The sequence below is a fragment of the Ostrinia furnacalis genome, unplaced genomic scaffold (genome assembly GCF_004193835.3).
Source record: "Ostrinia furnacalis isolate ACB-3 unplaced genomic scaffold, ASM419383v2 OfSCF1217, whole genome shotgun sequence".
Lineage (NCBI taxonomy): Eukaryota > Metazoa > Arthropoda > Insecta > Lepidoptera > Crambidae > Ostrinia > Ostrinia furnacalis.
The window spans coordinates 327,117-349,990 of record NW_021131456.1 but is presented as its reverse complement, the minus strand read 5'-3'; the positions used below and the strand labels follow the sequence as shown (position 1 = coordinate 349,990).

At 40.3% G+C, this 22,874-nt stretch overlaps 2 protein-coding genes across 2 annotated transcripts; both read left to right on the top strand.

The window, feature by feature from the left end:
• Positions 1–2,193: 2,193 nt before the first annotated feature.
• Positions 2,194–21,882, top strand: LOC114351883 (asparagine--tRNA ligase, cytoplasmic). The gene is given in 11 exon segments (XM_028303232.1): positions 2,194–2,348; positions 2,420–2,767; positions 3,800–4,020; positions 4,372–4,540; positions 6,006–6,026; positions 11,685–11,802; positions 14,048–14,176; positions 14,956–15,100; positions 15,933–16,037; positions 17,183–17,393; positions 21,661–21,882. Coding segments are annotated over 11 exon segments (1,665 nt in total). The 5' UTR covers positions 2,194–2,335; the 3' UTR covers positions 21,846–21,882.
• On the top strand, positions 18,985–20,311 carry LOC114351881 (asparagine--tRNA ligase, cytoplasmic-like). The gene is made up of 2 exons (XM_028303230.1): positions 18,985–19,320; positions 19,971–20,311. Exons 1-2 carry the CDS (start codon positions 19,107–19,109, stop codon positions 20,009–20,011), a joined length of 255 nt encoding a protein of 84 aa, XP_028159031.1. The 5' UTR covers positions 18,985–19,106; the 3' UTR covers positions 20,012–20,311.
• Positions 21,883–22,874: the final 992 nt, after the last annotated feature.

Here is a 22,874-nt window from a genome sequence, read left to right as displayed (position 1 = left end):
AACTTCATATCAGAAGAGATAAGTAACGCTAGTCCTGACTTGAAANTGTAACAAAAGTCAATATCTTATAAGCTCTAAACTTAGAAATTAGGTAGGTTATGATGTTAAAAAATGATTGAATCTTAAATACGAGGGGCGGCTGATAATTTCGCGGCCTAAGGTACCTACTTAGCGATGAGTAATTAGCTTGTTACTCATGTCACTCACTAGTTGTGACACTCAGTAGTATTATAAAAAGCAATCACTAATTAAGTTTGCACTGATAGTTCAATTTCTATCGAACAAATGACATCACCATGTCCGCCGAATCTAGAGATTTGCGGAATTTCGACACCGCGCGCCGCGAACATAATTCTTCGTAAAGAAGGAAAATAAACCGAAAGACATTTTTGAAGAGATGTCATCGGTTCTTCAGGATTCTGGACTTTCATATACCATGGTTAAAAAATGGGCCCGACTATTTCAACACGGATGAAAGACCTGTGAAAACGACCCCCGCCCTGTCACGATACTGAGTGAAGGAAACGTTCAATAGTCGAAAAAATCGTTCCGGCTGACCAAAGAATTACATCGTGGCAGATAGCTGAAGAATATTTCTTTATGTTTGCGAGGCTATTGTACAGAAATGACGTGGGAAACTGACACGCGGATTGCTCTTTCTGCAAGACAACGCGCCCGTTCACGCCGCACGTATTGCGAGGCCAAGCCCTGAAAGACACCGGGTGCTCAGAGATTGACCACCCACCATAATTATAGACAAGACCTATTACCTAGCGATATTTTCCTGTTTTTTGATTTGAAAAAGGACTTATGGGGCCGGAGATATGCAGATGACAACGAAATTGGTTAATGTTGGTCGTCATTTTGAAAAAAAAAAAAAATTTAGGTGGTTAACCCTTATTCAAACAAAGGTAGATATATTACCACTTCGTTTACTTTTAAAAAAGGATCCTAATATTCGATATGGTAATACTTAAAGATATCGTGGTCACTTATTTATATTTTTAAATATATTTTTTTACTTATCTATGCCATCTTACAACTTTTCAACGTCATTTGTCACTGTCAGGTAATGTCAAAGTCAACCAAACGGTTTTGGTGTGAAAAATTTCAAGTTCTTAGCGCGCTTTTTTGGTATTTTTGAAACTTTGTTCAACGAAAATTCTGAAAAGTGTTTTTTCGATTCAAATTCCTAAACTATAACATTTATTGTATAGTCTCACTTAAAGGCGGCGTCTGCAATTGATTTATTCATATAATTTAGACATTTTAAAGAAGTGGTAAATAGTTTACCACTGTCCGATCCCGTCTTGACAAAAGTTTGATGATATATAAAAATACTGTTGTTTTTTGTATGTAAAACTAAATAAATATTTGGAGAAATTTTAAGTTTTTTTGATAACTAATTTACGTAACGTTTTGACGTTACGTAATAAGTGAATTGTTAGTTTCAGACTCAAGGTAAGCATAATAATAGTAAGCATAATAACTTAAATTAATAAATGTTGTTTTTATTAAAACAATAAATTTATTTAATTCCCAAAATATTTAATAAAATATAGGTAGAACCAAGAGGAATTCACTAGTCAAGAACCAAAAACAAACCAAGATGGACAATGGTAACTATTTTACCACCAACATTTAATAATTGGTAGTCATGAATGGATAATGGTAAATTATTTACCACCCAAAAAACTACCCCTTCCCCTATTTTTTTATAAATTTTGATCAAAAATATGAAATTAGTGACCCTCAATTACCCAAAATCCACTTCAACTTTGTAAAAAAAATGCATACCAGCTCGCATTTGAATAAGGGTTAAAAGGCATTGTATGCGAGATTTAAGAAATGTATTTCATTTGAGGAAGATTATATTACAAAATAAAAAATAGAAACCATTTATTTTATTTCATTAAGTACCTTAGGCCGCGGAATTATCAGCTCGTACTTAAGTTATTGACCAGGTGCAATGGGTTCGAGTCCCACAGGCAGAACAAAGAAGGTTATGGTCATGTTATGGTCAACTCCCGAGCATAGAGAAAAAGTCGCACCAGTCGCACATTCAAAATTCAATACCTATCACTGTATCCTTTGCTTAAATACTGATGTAGCTGTAATATAAAATCGATATTGGCCTAAATCGGAACAAAAATCAATATGCTAGAGCTGTCAATGTCAGCTGTCATTTATGTGTTCATCCATCTGTCAGGTGTCCTCTATTTCGTGGTGCAATGCGGTGAAAAAATTGCAGCATTTAATTGTAAAATAAGTTGCATTTTCACTAATCGTTATTAGTAGGGTCGTTTTTATTTATTTTTTGTAATAAGCAAACACCATGCCGGAAAGCGGTAAGTTATTCCTACTTTATAACCTTATGGTTGAACACGTATGCAGTGGATGATATTAATAATTATTTTAGGTGAGATTTATACGTCTGATAAGACCGGCAGCGATGAGGCCGGGGATGGGACAGCTGAGAAGCCTTTTAAGACCGTTCTGCAGGCCATGCGACACGCTGGAAAGGAGCCCTTCCCTACTATTTACGTCGACTCGAAAGACGATGGGAAACAGTATGACGTCGCTGCGAAGTCCCAATTGAAGAAGATCCAGAAAATATGGGTCAGAGAGAACTACAAAGCGGCTGATAAAGCGAAGGCCGAGGAGGAGTCCAACGACAAGAGACAGCAGAACCTTGAAGATGCGAAGAAAATCGAAATTAAAGAGGATCCAAGTCTGCCGAAAGCTAAAGTCGTGAAGATTTTCGAAGGTAAGATAAGATGACACTCTAATTTATGTATTAGTTCCACAATAACATTGTAAATAACTATATTAAGTTCAGTATAAAATGATACTTGAGCCTGTAAAAACTCTATTTGGTCAAATATTTTATTTCAGTAGATCCTATTCATCATTGTGTATAGTTTTAACGTCTGCCTGAATTGAAACAGCGTATCAATGATAGCGAAAAGAATAGTTCGTTATTTTTTGATGAAAATATCAAAGTATTAATCAACTTCAAACACACAAACACTTGTGTAAATAGTCACAATTAAAACTATTTGTGTGGAGTTAAAAGCTGGATGCTGAAATTATTCAACATGTCAATGTTTAATTCATTGATTTCCATTTCAATACATAATATAGGTGCATTCATTAAATCAAAACTATATGTAAAATATTGATTTGTCTGTTTTAATTTACATTTTTAAAATTAAATGTTGCATGACCTTGAGGCTGATGCAACACTGTAATTTCTCCCTCCATACATCCAATAGTTACTATCTTGGTGTTACTGGTAAAACCAAATAGCTATCAACTGAGTCACGATTGCAATTCTGACTCATACTTAGCATGTAGACCCAATGCATTCTAGTATTCAGTCAAGATAATAAACTTTAGTATTTAACCAGTTTGTAAAGATTGGCATTAATATAACTTTTCTATATGTTGTATAGACAAAAAAGATAACCCTTGTCAATATTATTATCATTTCAATAAATGATAAACGCATTGGAAAAAAGTCAAGAAGTCAATTTATGCTTACTGTGTTTACTGAATTGATCATCTGTATATTTACTATAGTAGTTGTTATGAGGAAGTTTCCTCACCTACTTTTTTGTTTGTTATTTCCCTTGTAATCCCTTTGAGTCAAATGTGATCCACATCTATGGTTTATTTTGTCAACAGTAGTTGTAAATTAATACACGAAATCCTTCTCGTTACTACTTTGTTTGTGTGCAGTAAAATTGTAAATTGATCTACCAAGTGCTCTGTAAATATTTATTTCTTCTTTCTTCAGCCTCCGAATACCGTGGCCAGCGCATATGCGTCCGTGGATGGGTTCATCGTCTCCGAAGACAGGGTAAAGCCCTAACCTTCTTAACTCTCCGCGATGGTTCCGGATACCTGCAGTGTGTACTCCACGGAGTGCTTTGTCAGACGTACAACGCTCTTGTGCTGTCAACGGAGTCATCGGTGACATTGTACGGAAAGTTAGAAGCTGTGCCAGAAGGAAAGACGGTGAGTTTCGTACTATAAAGAATGTTTCCTACTACATTTCCTCGCCTTAGAGTGAAAACCTCAGGAATGCGTTTTTATCATAATTATGCATTTTACCGCTGGATTCAGGCCGCCACCAATCGGCCATTGTGAAAATCATTGGGAGAGGCCTATGTTCAGCAGTGGACGTCCTATGGCTAAATTGTTGATGATGATGATGATGCATTTTGGTCAATAAAATTAATACAATACAAATTTTGTAATTTTCCTAAAGACAAACATTTGCCTATTCTAAACTGCTCTAGATTAACTATCTACATTTTGAGTCATATGTGATTCAAGGATCCCTAAAGTCCATATTACATTTTCCAGGCACCAGGAGGTCATGAACTCACAGCCGACTACTGGGAACTGGTAGGCTTGGCTCCGCCCGGTGGAGCTGATGCCATTCTCAACGAGGAAGCCTTGCCCGACGTGCAGTTAGATAACAGGTATTTTTACATATTCATCCTAATCAACGATTTAAATTATACTAAGTAAAGTAAGAAGTCAGATTTGGCGTAGGGAAGGCATTATTACCTTGTGAATGACATGAAACTAACTATGTTTATATCTGCCGACAAACTGTTAAGCAGTTTGGCAGATTAGTATTAAGTAAAATCGATGTAACTTTTATGAGACAATAAATTAAAAAAATAAAAATAAAGTAGTAGTGAGTGATATAACGGTCTTTAAATAAAAAATCCCTTCATCTCCTCAAGCCATAATTATGGCTATAGTGGGGAGTATAGGCTAAATCCTTCATTTGTTTCTGGTAAATTAGAACAGATTGTGGTCCTGCAGTTGGCTAAATGACCTGATTGATACCCTTGTTTCTGCCTTGTATAAGAGGAACGAGCCTAACTTATGCTAGCCAGACATGGGTCTTTACGGAAANCAGTTTCTAAGTTAGACGATTAATCCGGGAACACTTCGCGTCACGTCACTACACTGAAGTCACCCCGCCCACGCTGGTACAAACGCAGTGCGAAGGAGGCAGCACCTTGTTCAAGTTTAGCTACTTTGGGTGAGTCGTATTCAGTACCACTTCTACGCCTCATCCAGTTTCTAAGTTAGACGATTAATCCGGGAACACTTCGTGTCGCTACACTGAAGTCACTCCGCCCATGCTGGTACAAACGCAGTGCGAAGGAGGCAGCACTCTGTTCAAGTTTAGCTACTTTGGGTGAGTCATATTATTATATGTTTTTTTAATTTTTTTATGCATAACAAGGCAGGTATTTGACCACAATCGTTTATTCAGTTACTCCGTAACCATGGCGCTTGCAACAGTGCCGAAATATCAGAAACTCTAAATTAAGGTACATGGTAGTAATCCCGTCAGTAATAATAATTATGAGTCATGTTTAGTACCACTTCTACGCCTAATCTAGTTTCTTGGTTAGACGAAAAATTGACTGGGAGATAATAGTAAGTTATGACACTAAGTTCGCCTTTTGTACCCTTTTCTTTATGCAATAAAGTTGATTCGTGAATCATATCTGATACAGGAATAAAACTAAAATAATGCAGTGCACATTTACGTCGGATTAGACGCAAAATGTATCATACATTTTGTTGCGAATTTTCATTTGATGTGTAATTTTCTGTACATTAGTAAACTTATATGAGCGTGAAATTGTAGGTATTTGGTAACTGAATGACATGAATCATTTAAGATACATGACTAAAATTAAACACATTAAGAAATTATAATGCGGTATATTCTTACGATTTATTCTGTTATCAGTCCAACAGTTAACACTACGTGCGTAAAGGTGGGACGTCCACCTTCAAGGTGGACCGACGACATCATAAAGGTAGCAGGAAGGCGCTGGACGCAGGCCGCTACCAACCGGGCAGCATGGGAGAGCATTGGGGAAGGCCTATGTTCAGCAGTGGACGTCCTATGGCTGAGATGATGATGATGAGTTAACATTAAGGTGATGCCTTGCGAATATTGGGAGTTTTAAAGAAGCGCAGAATTAGTTTTAATCGTACTTTTCTTATTACTTATGTTCTTATTTTGAAATATGTCATAGTTGACCAATAAATCTAGTGTCTGGTCGAAGCCGAAACATGAATGGAAACAATTTTCTCGATAGAAAAAAAATACAAAGATGACCCTTCTATTACTCGGTTTTTCGTTTTATAAGCGGATAGGCTAATATTTCCATACCAAATTTTGTATATTGGTAAGGTAATAACATATTCTAAGTACTGGTCGAGTTATTTTCTTTAAATAGTGTTTGGTTTTTCAATAAATACATGATTTCAGATTTTTGTCGCTTACGTTATTTTATTCCGCGCCGCGCGCGCTATTGCTGTCCCTTTCCTCGCACTGAGAAATCATATTTCTATCCCTCTGTGTGCGAGGCATTCAGTCGGCCGAAAACTATTACGAGGTAGCGCCTTAACCCATACATTTGTCCGCAGCGAGCAAGCATACCTGACCCAAAGCTCGCAACTGTATCTCGAGACGTGTCTGGCGTCTCTCGGCGACGTGTACTGCATTGCGCAGTCCTACCGCGCAGAGCAGTCGCGCACGAGGAGACATTTGGCCGAGTAAGTATCTACTGGGTCACTAGACCTCCTTAGCTGAGTGATTTTTTAAGTCTATTGCAATTAGGCATGGAAATGATTGCTATTTTTCATTCATTTTCATTCTATGAAATGATGATTTTTTTTCATATGATTTCACATGCGAAATTTCACAGGCAATGATTTTTATTCGCAGTGTTTTAATGTAGCTCTTTCATAATATAATGAAGTATGAATTATGATGAAGGATTGCTAATTAGCTAAAATATGAAATGTAACAATATCTGTTTCATTTATGTCGCACAACAAAAAACAAACAGTTTCACAGCACATCAATAACCGCGCGACTAATGAAAATCATTCATTTCATCTGCCTGCTATCTAATGAAATCATACGAATAATGACAAGGAAATCTAAACCTTACTTCTTTGAGTTTAAAGTTCATATTTAAAATGCCCAGTTTCGTCCGTCATCACATCTCTTGTCCTTTTCTAACACGCACATGATCAAATCATTCCTTCTTACTCGCTCGGTCGCTTCGCAGAGCTGCGCTCACGGACTTATAGCAGTCTAAGTGAAGTAAAATAGCAGGTGTGATTAATGAAATTCATTTCATACGATTTTTCACCTGCTATTCATGAAATGTTCCATGCCTAATTGCAATCACTGTTTGAGTAAGGTCCTGTCACGGATGGCACCAACTAGTGAACTTCATTACCCTACTGTCCGAAAATAGAATTCCATGTAAGAAAAAACATAAAAATGCATGTCTATAAATAATAGATTTCATTAAAAATAAACGAAAAACTTTGAATTTTTTTCATAAAAGTGCAAATATAATGGTTAAATTCACTTTTAAAAATCATCGTTTTTAATCTTTTCAAATTATCTAAAACGCCATCCGCCATGACGGTTCCGTCGTGACGTCACCACGGTAATACTATCTATACAGTATTCCAACTCGGCCATATTTTTGAAATAAATGTCAACAGTCGCGCGGTACGTCACAGTATGACAACATGCGATAGGGCTGCCCACCTACAGTACCCAGTTTAATTACATCTGCCTACTTAGAATTTCTATATAGTTTTGTGATTGTATTTTTTTATTTAGTTAGACAAACAAAATACTTTGGGAATGGAATAGGCTAAAAATGTGTGTTGTTTTGTGATTAGTAGATTTAATTTAGTAAAAACTATTTAAATAATTTCGAAACTTTAATAATCATAATGATCTGTTACTTTAATTTCGGGCGGGCGAAGTCGTGGACAAAAGCTGGTTTGATACAATACAATTTTCATTTCAAATCAAACTGACTGAAAATAACAATTTGACTAGTTTTTGACCAATTTGACCATAAATGACACAATGACAATGAATGTCAAATTCACTCAGTTTTGTCATTTTTAACACTTGGCCACCGACGTCCATTCGGCACATTCGCGACACCCCCGACTTTTGCATACCGAGCGCATACCGAGATTTGAATTTCGAAAGAAAGTTCTCGTTTCGTCAGTTTATATGAAGTTACAATACTGTATGATATTATTACCGTGACGTCACTCCCTTAGTAAACAAGTAAATTTTGACTTGATTCATGTGTAAAAAAAAATGTTAAATTTGTTTGTGATGACATCACGTTATTGGATTCTTAAATTTTCTTTAATTAAAATCGCGTCATTATTTACACAATATTTGCTACTCAGTCTTTCGTAGTCTTATTGTTTACTAACGGAGTGACATCACGAGCCGAAACAGCATGGCGGCTAGCGTTTCCGCGCGAAAAATCAAAATCATATTTATATTTAAGTGTTTATGGCATTCATAGGCTTTTTTAAAATGTAAATAAAAATTCCACTGGTTCATTATAACCTTAGGATTGATTTACAACATAATTCAAAATAAGGTGTAAGACCCTATTAATAATGAATTCGTCCAACCCACAGATACAGCCACGTAGAGGCCGAGTGTCCCTTCATCACGTTCGAGGATCTGCTGAACCGGCTCGAAGACCTGGTGGTGGACGTGGTGGACCGAGTCCTAGCCTCGCCTGAGGGACAGCTGGTCTATGAACTGAACCCTAACTTCAAGGTAGGAAAGTATTAATTAAGAAAACACGTGATTTTTTTTAAACTTCTATGTTAGTACCAAATAGCATTTGAGCACTTTATTTATATTGAGCACCAGAATCACCACTTTTCAATCGGATTTTGACTCCTTATTTTTTGTTCTCAAAGACTACACAACATTGACTCTAAACTAGAAATGAAGGCCTAAATGTTTGAGCATTAAAACCATTTATTTTAATTAAGCTTTCAAATCCCGATAATGTATTTATTTATCAAAACAATTTTCATACACAGATATAAAACAGTCAGACTAAAAATAGGACAGAAATCAGCAGTTTCCACAGTTCATTCATAGATAAAAAATTAGATGTAAAAAACAATAAGAGCATGATTTTTTCCCTGTCTATGTACGTGGCAACGTGATGACATAAAGTAGGTTATGGTCATGATCAAAATTTTTATGCTACATTCTCAATGACATTGTAGTTTTAAATGTAAAAAAAATACCTCAATCTCACTCTTAAGGCCCAGAACAGACGGTGAAACGCAACTGCAACGAAACTGCAATTGCTAGTTACTTTTGAGTTGCATCTAAGTTTCTGCCATAGCGTCCGTTGAGAGACCACACATGACGCGACCAGTTTGAAACTTTCAACTAGCAGTTGCAGTTGGGCCTAAAACTAAACAATGTAGAACTCGTCTTTTGTATAAGTGTATGTATTGATCAGAATGACCACAATACATAGAACAGTACAGTGCATGTCATGGTTAACGTCCCCTCATATTGTCAAAGTCAAAGTCAAAATTTCTTTATTTGTTTAGACTAATAAATAGTTCTTACAAATCGTCATTTTGCTCTTAAGGAGCCTCTACATGTCTCATAATCTTTTTACCCTACCAGCGCTTCGAGACCAACATTTGGCAAGTGTTGAGAAAAAGCGCCGCAACAAACTCAGTCACCACTGTCAGCCGGTTAATATAAATAAATAGAAATAGCAGTAGTAGGTAAATTCGATTCAGGAGCAGTTCACTGAATTTACCATGCATTCTTGTATAGTGTATCTTATAATGGGTATAAAAAATTGCATGGTATATTAAACAAGATAGTGACGTGCTAATATCTAGTATCTGTTAACAACAAATGGCATCAACAGAAGCCGCAGAGGCCGTTCAAGCGCATGGCCTACACCGAGGCCATCGAATACTTGCGGGAACACAACATCACTAAAGAGGATGGGTCTTTCTACGAGTTCGGAGAGGTAAGGAGTTTATTACTTTAAATTATTTATAGGAAATAACTTTATATGAAGGGTAGACCAAACAGGTTCTAAAAGAGAAATCACTTGTAATGTAGGATGCCTCTCAGTTTCATGTTTGTTAAGAAATCCTGAAGAAGATAGTGGCTGGAAAAATTGCCCTTAGTTGCTTTATGAAAAAGCTCAAAACGAGGTCCAGCAGTGTACTGCATTTACTTTTAATTGAACTTAATTTAGATTTTATGGACGTGTGTCGCTGGACGCATGCCGTTACCAACCGGGCAACATAGAAAGTGTGCGCGCGTATGCGCGGGGTGAGTGTAATTAATGAGAGACGACACAATACTTGTGGTTGGAACGATGTTTATTGCTCCGATCAATTGTATTACACTGACTCAATTTACATGACAACTTATTTAAATAGAAGTTAATACATAGAAAACTTATGTGTGTATACGGCACATTACTTCCCCCTTTGAAAAGGAAATAAAATTAATAAGTATAAAGTAAGTTAAAAAAAACTATGTTAAAAAATTTGCTAAAAAAATAGTAACGTTCTATCCACATTTTTATTTATTATGTTTATACATTTTATATTGATTTTATTTCGTATACATTCATATAATTTTATTAATTAATAAGTAACGGATTACAAATTTATTAAAATTTCAAATGTTATACAATTCATGTCTTAAAAAATATATTATGCAAACGTGTTTATTAATTTTTATGCCATAAATTACAAGATTTGCAATGTTTTATAATATTGATACAATTTCCGTGAATTTAATTTAAAAATAAGAAACTAAGTAATGACACATTAATTTGAAAGAAAGTATGTAAAAAAATATAAGTCACATTATGTAAAGAACGTAATACCTAAATATTACAATTATTTTCGCTAATAAAATATTATGCGTATACATACCATTTAAATTACATTAGTACACAGTAAATACACATTTTGTTAAAATAAAATAGAATTTGCTATTTAAAAAAATATTATCTAATAGAGATACGCGATTACACTTGTTATACACTGAATTATTACACTTAGATTCACTGATAAATTGACTTTTGCACTGCACGACACAATTTCACTTTTATCCAATGACTTGCGAAGGTGCGTAGCCTTGGCGGCTGCGCCTGCCTTCAGCTCTGGTCGTGGGCTCGACGATGCAGGTAGGAAGCTCTTGGAGCTCCCGCCGCATGTATCTACCATAATTGTTTTTGCAGCGTCTCCATAAGAAATATCCAACGATGACGAATAGTATGACGACAGTTATTGTCGAATACATTTCCAAGCTTTGGAGCATCTGGCGATGGTGATTGGCTTCAGCAGCAGATGCAGAATTTCCAGCACCATTTTGTGCGATGATTATTTCTTCTTTTTCGATTTTGCTTGACCCTTTTCCCATGTTTAGATGAAATAAAGTTGACTGAATATTGACGAGTAGAACGTGACGTGATGTACGTAATGCTCGGGAACGAATAATTATAACGCAAAGCGTACGACAGGTTTGCTGATGCGTCCAAATCTTGTAACTATCGGATTGTTTACAGAATGCCTTTCCTTATTAGGTGAGAGCTCTTCAGACTCAATTGTAAATGCTGGCTTCAAGCGATCTATACTAACAACTTTTTCTGTATCTGCTTGCAATACTTTATAATATTTGTCCGATCTCTCTATGACTTTGAATGGGCCAAGATAAGGTGGCGTTAATGGTTTTCTTACTTTGTCGTCACGTACAAATACGTGTGTGCAGTCCAGTTTCTAAGTTAGACGATTAATCCGGGAACACTTCGCGTCGCGTCACTACACTGAAGTCACCCCGCCCACGCTGGTACAAACGCAGTGCGAAGGAGGCAGCACCTTGTTCAAGTTTAGCTACTTTGGGTGAGTCGTATTTAGTACCACTTCTACGCCTCATCCAGTTTCTAAGTTAGACGATTAATCCGGGAACACTTCGCGTCGCGTCACTACACTGAAGTCACTCCGCCCACGCTGGTATAAACGCAGTGCGAAGGCGGCAGCACTCTGTTCAAGTTAAGCTACTTTGGGTGAGTCGTATTTAGTACCACTTCTACGCCTCATCCAGTTTCTAAGTTAGACGATTAATCCGGGAACACTTCACGTCACTACACTGAAGTCACCCCGCCCACGCTGGTACAAACGCAGTGCGAAGGAGGCAGCACTCTGTTCAAGTTTAGCTACTTTGGGTGAGTCGTATTCAGTACCACTTCTACGCCTCATCCAGTTTCTAAGTTAGACGATTAATCCGGGAACACTTCGCGTCGCTACACTGAAGTCACCCCGCCTACGCTGGTACAAACGCAGTGCGAAGGAGGCAGCACCTTGTTCAAGTTTAGGTACTTTGGGTGAGTCGTATTTAGTACTACTTCTACCAGGCCTGTTCATCTCCGCGAGTTTACATCGAAAACAAAACAAGCACAATGACACCCTACAGGATTACTATTCGACAAGGCCTCACATACGAGCGAGCATTGACTCACGCACGCGTATTGTTGTGTATGATGGAAAAAAATAAATAAAATGGTGTACTAAATACTGTGCAGTATTTAACTGCCTAAATAATAATAAAAACAGAATGTACTTTTTTAAGTTGTCTGAAGACACTGAGAGGTAAATAAGTGGTTAATATTATTCATGATAATTCATGCTTAATCATTTATTTCCTCCGCCATTTTCTGCAGTTTGGCACCTCACGTCACACATCATTTTTACCGAAGTCAGCCCTATAGCTTCGGCGCAGTACTGATCACTGACGTTTGTCAACAAAATGGTGCTTGACTCTTGAGACAAGCTAAATTAAACCATATTGTTATTGACATTGAGCATACATTTTTTAATACCTTCGCGAAGTAAGCCTTGTGTACGTAGTACTTATTATTATTCTGTGCTTCTACGCCTAATCTAGTTTCTAGCTTAGACGAAATGTTGACATGGCATTTATACAGGGTGTTAGGTAAATGGGTATATGAGCCGACACTAGCCCATGTTAACATCCCAACTAATATTAATATTATAAATGCGAAAGTAACTGTCNTTTAGTCATAATATAACGTCCCTAATTAGTTGACCACGACTGTATATTGCCATCCCTCTCACGCAAAGTTAGATACCAGCATGAGCGACAGTGACAAATAGATCCGGAGATCTTCGATGGATCCATGAGGAGCTGTTGGAAGGTACGTTACTTGATGTCAAACATCGCATTCGCAGCACATCCTATAGATTCCAGAGCGCAAGATGACAGCGGGGTTACTAAGATGACAGCCGGGTTACTAAGATGACAGCGGGGTTACTAAGATGTTGCCATCCCTCTCACGCAAAGCGAGATACCAGCATGAGCGACGGTGACAGAAGACCCGAAACTTAGAGACGGCATTTCGGAGTAGACCTCTTACTCTGCAAGTTCCTGCCGGNTTTATATGACCATGTTAACATGGGCTCATATACCCATTTACCTAACACCCTATATAGTTCGCCTTTTTTACCCTCTTCTTTATGCAATAAAGTTGATGCCTGTATCATATCTGATACAGTAATAAAACTAAAATAATGGCGCACAGCACAGTTTACATTTACGTCAGATCAGACGCAAAATGATACAAAATGTATCGGACATTTTGTTGCGAATTTTCATTTGATGTGTAATTTTCTGTACATTAGTAAACTTATATGAGAGTGAAATTGTATTTAGTAACTGAATGACATGAATCATATATTATTATGATACATGACTAAAATTAAACACATTAAGCAATTATAACGCGGTATATTCTTACGATTTATTATGTTACTAGCGGCCGCCCGCGACTTCGTACGCGTGGACCTCGATAGTCCAGCGCTGTAGATTTTAACCAATGACGATAGATGGCGCTTTTTACCCACGTCTTATTTATTTATTGGAATTTAGTTTGTCATATATCGTCATAAATTATAGCCTATAATGTTAATCTGGGTTTCAACAAAATCCATTCAGAGTTTTGCGTGAAAGAGTAACAAACATCCAGACATCCACACAAACTTTCGCATTTATAATATTAGTAGGATTTATAATATTAGTAGGATTGTTATCAGTCCAACAGTTAACATTAACCCATACATTTGTCCGCAGCGAGCAAGCATACCTGACCCAAAGCTCGCAGCTGTATCTCGAGACGTGTCTCGCGTCTCTCGGCGACGTGTACTGCATTGCGCAGTCGTACCGCGCAGAGCAGTCGCGCACGAGGAGACATTTGGCCGAGTAAGTATATTCACAAATTGTATGTTACTCCCGTATTCACAAACATTACTATGAGGTCTCATAGTGAGCGTGGACGAACAGGATGAGACATGAACCAATCACAGAGCTCTATTCCACGCTGTGCGTTTGATTTGCTGTTCCACTTAAGCAAGCATCGTTTGTGAATACGGGCGTTAGACCTATAGACTAAGAGCTGGTGAACGCCAGACCTACGTCATTTTATAAAAGCTGAAAATTTGTCAGCGTATGCTTCCAATATTGGTTAGATAGAATGTTGGTGCATCATGAAGTTTGGGCCATCGTGGCTTTGGCAGCAGCTACCCGCAAAAGATTATCTGGCAAGCAGTTGAAACTGTCAAAACTGTCTGGCTGATTGAATGAATGAATGAATGAAATGAATTATTGCCCAAATATTATAATATACTAGCGGCCGCCCGCGACTTCGTAGGTGTGGATCCCGTTTTACCCCCTTATGGGTTGAATTTTGCAAAATCCCGTCTTAGTGAGCACCTACGTTCTAAAAAGAACCCCCATGCAAAATTTAAGACTCCTAGCACTTGTAGATTCTGAGATTTCGTGATGAGTGAGTGAGTCAGTCAGTCGGTGACCTTTCGCTTTTATAAATATTGATAAAAATCAGCTTTTATGGTATAACGTAACCTAACTTCTACGGTGGCCTTTGCTGTATATTCATAACTCTACTTACTTACTCGTACGTTTGTAGTGAACTTTATTGCCCTACTGTCTGAACTGATAAAAATGACTTTATCCACCCACAGATACAGCCACGTAGAAGCCGAGTGTCCCTTCATCACTTTCGAGGATCTGCTAAACCGGCTTGAGGACCTGGTGGTGGACGTGGTGGACCGAGTCCTAGCCTCGCCTGAGGGACAGCTGGTCTACGAACTGAACCCTAACTTCAAGGTAGGAAAGTATTAATTAAGAAAACACGTGATTTTTTTTGAAACTTCGATGTTAATACCAAATAGCATTTGAGCACTTGTCCTTTTATATTGAGCACCAGAATCACCCCTTCTCAATCGGTGTTTTACTCCTTATTTTTTGTTCTCAAAGACTACACAACATTGACTCTAAACTAGAAATGAAGGCCTAAATGCTTGAGCATTAAAACCATTTATAATTAAGCTTTCAAATCCCGATAATATATTTATTTACCAATATTTGGGAAATAAACAATTTTCATACACGCACAGATATAAAATAGTCAAGACTAAAAATAGGACAGAAATCAGCAGTTTCCACAGTTCATTCATAGATAAAAAATTAGATGTAAAAAATAAGTGCATGATTTTTTCCCTGTATATGTACGTGGCAACGTGATGACATGGAGTAGGTTATGGTCATGATCAAAATTTTTATGCTACATTCTCAATGACATTGTAGTTTTAAATGTAAAAAAAATACCTCAATCTCACTCTTAAGGCCCAGAACAGACGGTGAAACGCAACTGCAACGAAACTGCAACTGCTAGTTACTTTTGAGTTGCATCTAAGTTTCTGCCATAGCGTCCGTTGAGAGACCACACGACGCGACCAGTTTGAAACTTTCAACTAGCAGTTGCAGCCTCGTTGCAGTTGCGTTTCACCGTCTGTTCTGGGCCTAAAACTAAACAATGTAGAACTCCTCTTTTGTATAAGCGCATTTATTGATCAGAATGACCACAATACATAGAACAGTACAGTGCATGTCATGGTTAACGTCCCCCCATATTGTTAACAACAAATGCCATCAACAGAAGCCGCAGAGGCCGTTCAAGCGTATGGCCTACACCGAGGCCATCGAATACTTGCGGGAACACAACATCACTAAGGAGGATGGGTCTTTCTACGAGTTCGGAGAGGTAAGGAGTTTTAGTTTAAAATCTAAATAATGTATATAAAAGGAGAAACTGACTGACTGACATATCAACGCACAGCCTAAACGGCTAAACGTAGGTACTTGAAATTTGGAAGGCACGTAGCTTAGGTACCGTAAAGGTGCACTAAGAAAGGAATTCCCGAAATCCCCACGGGAACGGGAGTTAGCGGTAAAAAACATTTGTATGATAAAATCTAAACCGCGTAAGATAGATGAAGGGGGTAAAACGGGATCCACGCGTACGAAGTCGCGGGCGGCCGCTAGTGTTTATATAAATTGGGTTTATTTGAACTAAACTGACGAGGAGTTGGATCAACCCTGTTTAATCTATAAAAGCGAAAGGTCACTGAACACTGACTTACTCACTTATCACGAAATCTCAGAAACTACAAGTGCTAGGAGTCTCAAATTTTGCATGGGAGTTCCTTTTAGAATGTAGGTGCTTACTAAGACGGGATTTTGCAAAATTCAATCCCTAAGGGGGTAAAATGGGGTCCACGCGTACGAAGTCGCGGGCGGCCGCTAGTATTTTGTATTTTTGCGCATTGACAGTTCAATAATGTATGCGAAATAGTGACGTATTTGGCTTATATTGAGAGTGAATAGGCACTTACACGACAGATATGTACCATCCTAAATTGCATCTTACTTAACACCAGGTGTGATCAAATACCTGCCTTGACTTGCATGTAAAAAAAAGTTTAAAAATTTATGGGAAGTGCACCAAAATAAAAATAAAACTCAACTAACAGACAGTCTTCATAAAAGGTCTTGTACTCAGATCTGAAACATGTCAATAGGCTAGATGACAAAATTTCAATTATTTGTCCGTCAGACAGATAAAAAATTAGAAAATATTAGACTCATATTTTTTATTTTCTTTCATAATTAAATAATAACAGTGCTACATCGAGTTAAAATGGCGCGATACGTCACGCTTGAGTAGAATTTTTACTCAAAAGTGACGTCACGCGACATTTCAACTCAATATAATACTGTAATTATTCGATTATGGAAAAAAATAAAAAATATGAGTAATATTTTCTAAATATCTGTCTGACGGACTAAATAGAATTTCGATTTCATGACCCAGTCATCATCCCTATTAACTGTTTTCACACATTTCAGGACATTCCCGAGATGCCAGAGCGCAAAATGACAGACGAGATCGGCGTCCCGATCCTCCTGTGCAAGTTCCCGGCGGAGATCAAGTCGTTCTACATGTCCCGGTGCGACGACGACGAGCGGCTGACGGAGTCTGTGGACGTGCTCATGCCGGGCGTGGGCGAGATCGTCGGCGGCTCCATGAGGATATGGGGCCACGAGGAGCTCATGGAAGGTACGTGGGTTGGTGGCAAACAGCGCAGGACATACCACAGGTGACAGCTCAAAATGACAGCGGGGTTACTCCTAAATACGAAGCGAGCGAGCGAGCCACAGTGACAAATAGACCCGGAGGTCGTCGGCGGCTGGGATGGGACTGGTAGACTGTTTTACTGGAGTATAGGCTGTCCATGAGGATAATAAGGAGCTGATAAAAGGTACGTGGATTGTAAAAAATGTAACAAGACATCCCAGAGATGACAGAGCTCGAAATGACAGCAGGTTACTCCGAGAAACCGAAGTTCCTAATGTTGCTATCACTTTCACGCTTAGCGAGATGCCCGCATGAGCGACAGTGACAAATAGACCCGGAGGTCGTTGATGGATGCACGAGGAGCTGATGGAAGGTACGTTACTTGATGTCAAACATCGCATTCGCAGCACATCCTATAGATTCCAGAGCGCAAGATGACAGCGGGGTTACTAAGATGACAGCCTGGTTACAAAGATGACAGCCGGGTTACTAAGATGACAGCGGGGTTACTAAGATGTTGCCATCCCTCTCACGCAAAGCGAGATGCCCACATGAGCGACAGTGACAAACAGACGCGGAGCCCTCCTCCTGTGCAAGTTCCTGGCGGAGATCAAGTCGTTCTACATGTCCCGGTGCGACGACGACGAGCGGCTGACGGAGTCTGTGGACGTGCTCATGCCGGGCGTGGGCGAGATCGTCGGCGGCTCCATGAGGATATGGGGCCACGAGGAGCTCATGGCAGGTACGTGGATTGGTGGCAAACATCGCAGGACTTTACAGATTCCAGGGCGCAAAATTAGTCGTAATCCAGCGGGGTTACTCCAAAAAACGTCATCCGAAGTATCATATATTGCCATTCCTCTCACGCGAAGCGAGATGCCCGCATGAGCGACAGTGACAAATAGATCCGGAGATCTTCGATGGATCCATGAGGAGCTGATAGAAGGTACGTTATTTGATGTCAAACATCGCATTCGCAGCACATCCTATAGATTCCAGATCGCAAGATGACAGCGGGGTTACTAAGATGACAGCCGGGTTACTAAGATGACAGCGGGGTTACTAAGATGTTGCCATCCCTCTCACGCAAAGCGAGATGCCCGCATGAGCGACGGTGACAGAAGACCCGAAACTTAGAGACGGCATTTCGGAGTAGACCTCTTACTCTGCAAGTTCCTGCCGGAGATCAAGTCGTTCTACATGTCCCGGTGCGACGACGACGAGCGGCTGACGGAGTCTGTGGACGTGCTCATGCCGGGCGTGGGCGAGATCGTCGGCGGCTCCATGAGGATATGGGGCCACGAGGAGCTCATGGAGACCTCTTACTCTGCAAGTTCCCGGCGGAGATCAAGTCGTTCTACATGTCCCGGTGCGACGACGACGAGCGGCTGACGGAGTCTGTGGACGTGCTCATGCCGGGCGTGGGCGAGATCGTCGGCGGCTCCATGAGGATATGGGGCCACGAGGAGCTCATGGAAGGTACGTGGATTAGTGGCAAACAGCGCAGGACACACCATGGATCAGGACACAGGACCATGAGGAGCTGATGGAAGGTACGTAAATTGGTGTGAAACAACGCAAGACATTACAGATTCCAGGGCGCAAAATTAGTCGCAATCCAGCGGGGCTACTCCAAAAAATATCATCCGAAGTTTCGAATGTTGCCATCCCTCTCACGCAAAGCGAGATGCCAGCATGAGCGAGGGTGACAGAAGACCCAAAACTTTGAGACGGCATTTCGGAGTAGACCTCTTACTCTGCAAGTTCCCGGCGGAGATCAAGTCGTTCTACATGTCCCGGTGCGGCGACGACGAGCGGCTGACGGAGTCTGTGGACGTGCTCATGCCGGGCGTGGGCGAGATCGTCGGCGGCTCCATGAGGATATGGGGCCACGAGGAGCTCATGGAAGGTACGTGGGTTGCTGGCAAACATCGCAGGACATTACAGATTCCTAGGCGTCAAATGACAGTCGCGATCCAGCGGGGTTACTCCGAAAACCGTCATCGGAAGTTCTGAATGTTGCTATCCCTTTCACGCAAAGCGAGGAGCGACATTGACAAATAGACTGTTTTACTGGAGTATAGGCTGTCCATGAGGATATGGGACCACGAGGAGCTCATGGAAGGTACGGCAATTGGTGTCAAACAGCGCAGGGCATTATAGATTCCAGGGCGTCAAAATGAGTCGCAATCCAGTGGGGTTACTCCGAAAAACATCATCGCTTTCGCAGCACATCCTAAAGATACCAGAGCGCAAGATGACAGCGGATTACTAAGATGTTGCTATCCCTCTTACGTAAAGCGAGATACCAGTATGAGCGACAGTGACAAATACACCCGGAGGTCGTCGGTGGATCCATGAGAATATAGGACCACGAGGAGCTCATGGAAGGTACGTGGGTTGGCGTCAAACAGCGCAGGACATACCACAGGTGACAGCTCAAAATGACAGCGAGCATACTCCTAAATACGAAGCGAGCGAGCGAGCGACAGTGACAAATAGACCCGGAGGTCGTCGGCGGATCCATGAGGATATGGAACCACGAGGAGCTCATGGAAGGTACGTGGGTAGCACTGGTAGACTGTCTTATTGGAGTATAGGCTGTCCATGAGGATAATGGGACCACGAGAAGCTGATAAAAGGTACGTGGATTGGTGTCAAACATCGCAGGGCATTACAGGTTCCAGGGGGCGTGGCGTGAGTTTACGTCAAACGCAAAAAAGTGACATTAAATGTATGACAGATTGTACAGCGCCCCTTGCGGAAACTTTCAAGAACTAAATTTCCTAGTGGATCCATGAGGATCTGAGACCACGAAGAGCTCATGGAAGGTACGTGGATTGCTGTCAAACATCGCAGGACATACCACAGGTGACAGAGCTCAAGGTGACAGCGGGGTTACTCCTAAAAACGAAGCGAGCGAGCGACAGTGACAAATAGACCCGGAGATCGTCGGCGGCTCCATGAGGATATGGGGCCACGAGGAGCTCATGGAAGGTACGTGGGTTGCTGTCAAACAGCGCAGGATATACCACAGGTGACAGAGCTCAAGATGACAGCGAGCATACTCCTAAATACGAAGCGAGCGAGCGAGCGACAGTGACAAATAGACCCGGAGGTCGTCGGCGGCTGGGATGGGACTGGTAGACTGTTTTACTGGAGTATAGGCTGTCCATGAGGATAATAAGGAGCTGATAAAAGGTACGTGGATTGTAAAAAATGTAACAAGACATCCCAGAGATGACAGAGCTCGAAATGACAGCGAGGTTACTCCGAGAAACCGAAGTTCCTAATGTTGCCATCCCTCAAACGCAAAGCGAGATACCAGCATGAGCGACAGTGACAAATAGATTGAGGATATGGGATCATGAGGAGCTGATGGAAGGTACGAGGATTGATGTCAAACATCGCATTCGCATTAGTGATGTACTAGGCTCGAGGCTTACGAGTCCTTTTGCCGAGAGCTCAGAGTCGTTTACAGGGCTCGCCTCGTTTGTATGAAGCTCGACGACTCGGAAGTCTTTTTTAGAGTTCGAGCCTTTTTCGGGGCTCGCCTCGTTTGTATGAAGCTTGGAGTCTTTGGCAGAGCTCGAGCCTTTTTGAGAGCTCGAGCCTTTTTGAAAGCTAGAGCCTTTTTGAAAGCTCGAGCCTTTTTGAAAGCCCAGTTAACTTTTGTACTAAGATCGTTCTATTGAATAAAACTGCAGGAATTCTGATACCTACAATAAAATACATACATGTTTGAAAAACGCATAGCGGGGCTACTAAGAAAAAAACATCCGCAGTTTTGAATGTTGCCATCCCTCTCCTGCAAAGCATCTCGCCCGCATGAGCGACAGTGACAAATAGACCCGGACGTCGTCTGTGGATCCATGAAGATATGGGACCATGAACTGTTATTTACAAACTTGAGCCACTAATTTATCTTGCCAGTATCAAGGGTTATAGACCCAATATACTGAACTTTCCTACCCGTGACATTGACAGCGGGGCGCCACCGTCAATACGGGATCGCTGGTTCCGATTTTTGCCATGTTGTAAACTATGTAGTTGAACGATGGTGGCGCCCCCTTGTCAATGAGTTTGGTGGGACAGTTCAGTTTAGGTCATTTATACCTTTCTAGAGTCTATTATTTTATTTAGCAAGAAAAAGGCAAAGGCATAATGCCATACAGCCAAGTCTCCAATATTCATAAATCTTTACTTTTAAACATTTTACGGGTTAAACTTTGTTTTTTTTTATCCCCAGGCTACAAGCGCGAAGGCATCGACCCGTCGCCGTACTACTGGTACACGGACCAGCGCAAATTCGGCAGCGTTCCGCACGGCGGCTACGGACTCGGCCTCGAGCGATTCCTGTGCTGGCTTCTGGATCGCTACCACATTCGCGACGTGTGCCTCTACCCGCGCTTCCTGGAGCGCTGCACGCCATAAACTGATTCTTAATTCAAATATAACGCTTCTGACTGTCTTTTGTTTTTTCTTTTTTCGATTTTCTTTTCGTTTGCAGCCTTGCAGGATTCTGGCCAGTGTCTTGATTTATTCTATGACGTTCGAAAAGCAAGACGCATTCTTTATTTTAAAAATCTGTTGATTTTGACGATTATTACCACAGCCTTTTGTTTACGCTCAGGAGTTTTTTGTTTGCTTCTTTGNCAGCAGCAGATGCAGAATTTCCAGCACCATTTTGTGCGATGATTATTTCTTCTTTTTCGATTTTGCTTGACCCTTTTCCCATGTTTAGATGAAATAAAGTTGACTGAATATTGACGAGTAGAACGTGACGTGATGTACGTAATGCTCGGGAACGAATAATTATAACGCAAAGCGTACGACAGGTTTGCTGATGCGTCCAAATCTTGTAACTATCGGATTGTTTACAGAATGCCTTTCCTTATTAGGTGAGAGCTCTTCAGACTCAATTGTAAATGCTGGCTTCAAGCGATCTATACTAACAACTTTTTCTGTATCTGCTTGCAATACTTTATAATATTTGTCCGATTTCTCTATGACTTTGAATGGGCCAAGATAAGGTGGCGTTAATGGTTTTCTTACTTTGTCGTCACGTACAAATACGTGTGTGCAGTCTTTTAAACCAGAATGTACGAATATTTTGCCTTGTCTGATTTCTCTTCTAGGGACAGCGCATAAGTGTGAAATTTTCTGTCGAAGGTTTTGTAAGAAAGTTTCGTTTTCAGAGATATCTTGCGTTGACGGCTGAAAGAAATCTCCAGGTAACCTCAGTACTTCGCCATAAACTAATTCGGCGGCGCTTATTTGCGTATCGTCGCGTAAACTTGCTCTTAAGCCCAAAAGTACGGCAGGTAATTCTGTAACCCAATTATCTGTGTTTCCTCGGCAAATTAAAGCTGTTTTGAGCATACGATGCCATCTTTCTACGAGTCCATTCGACTGAGGGTGGTAAGCAGTGGTCCTAATTTTTGAAATGCCCATTTTCTTCGC

Coding starts and splice junctions, on each gene's coding strand:
- LOC114351881 (XM_028303230.1), top strand. CDS start 19,107: ATGAGCGAGGGTGACAGAAGACCCAAAACTTTGAGACGGCATTTCGGA. Junction 19,321..19,970: donor CCACGAGGAGCTCATGGAAG/GTACGTGGGTTG, acceptor AGCTCATGGAAG/GTACGTGGGTAGCACTGGTA.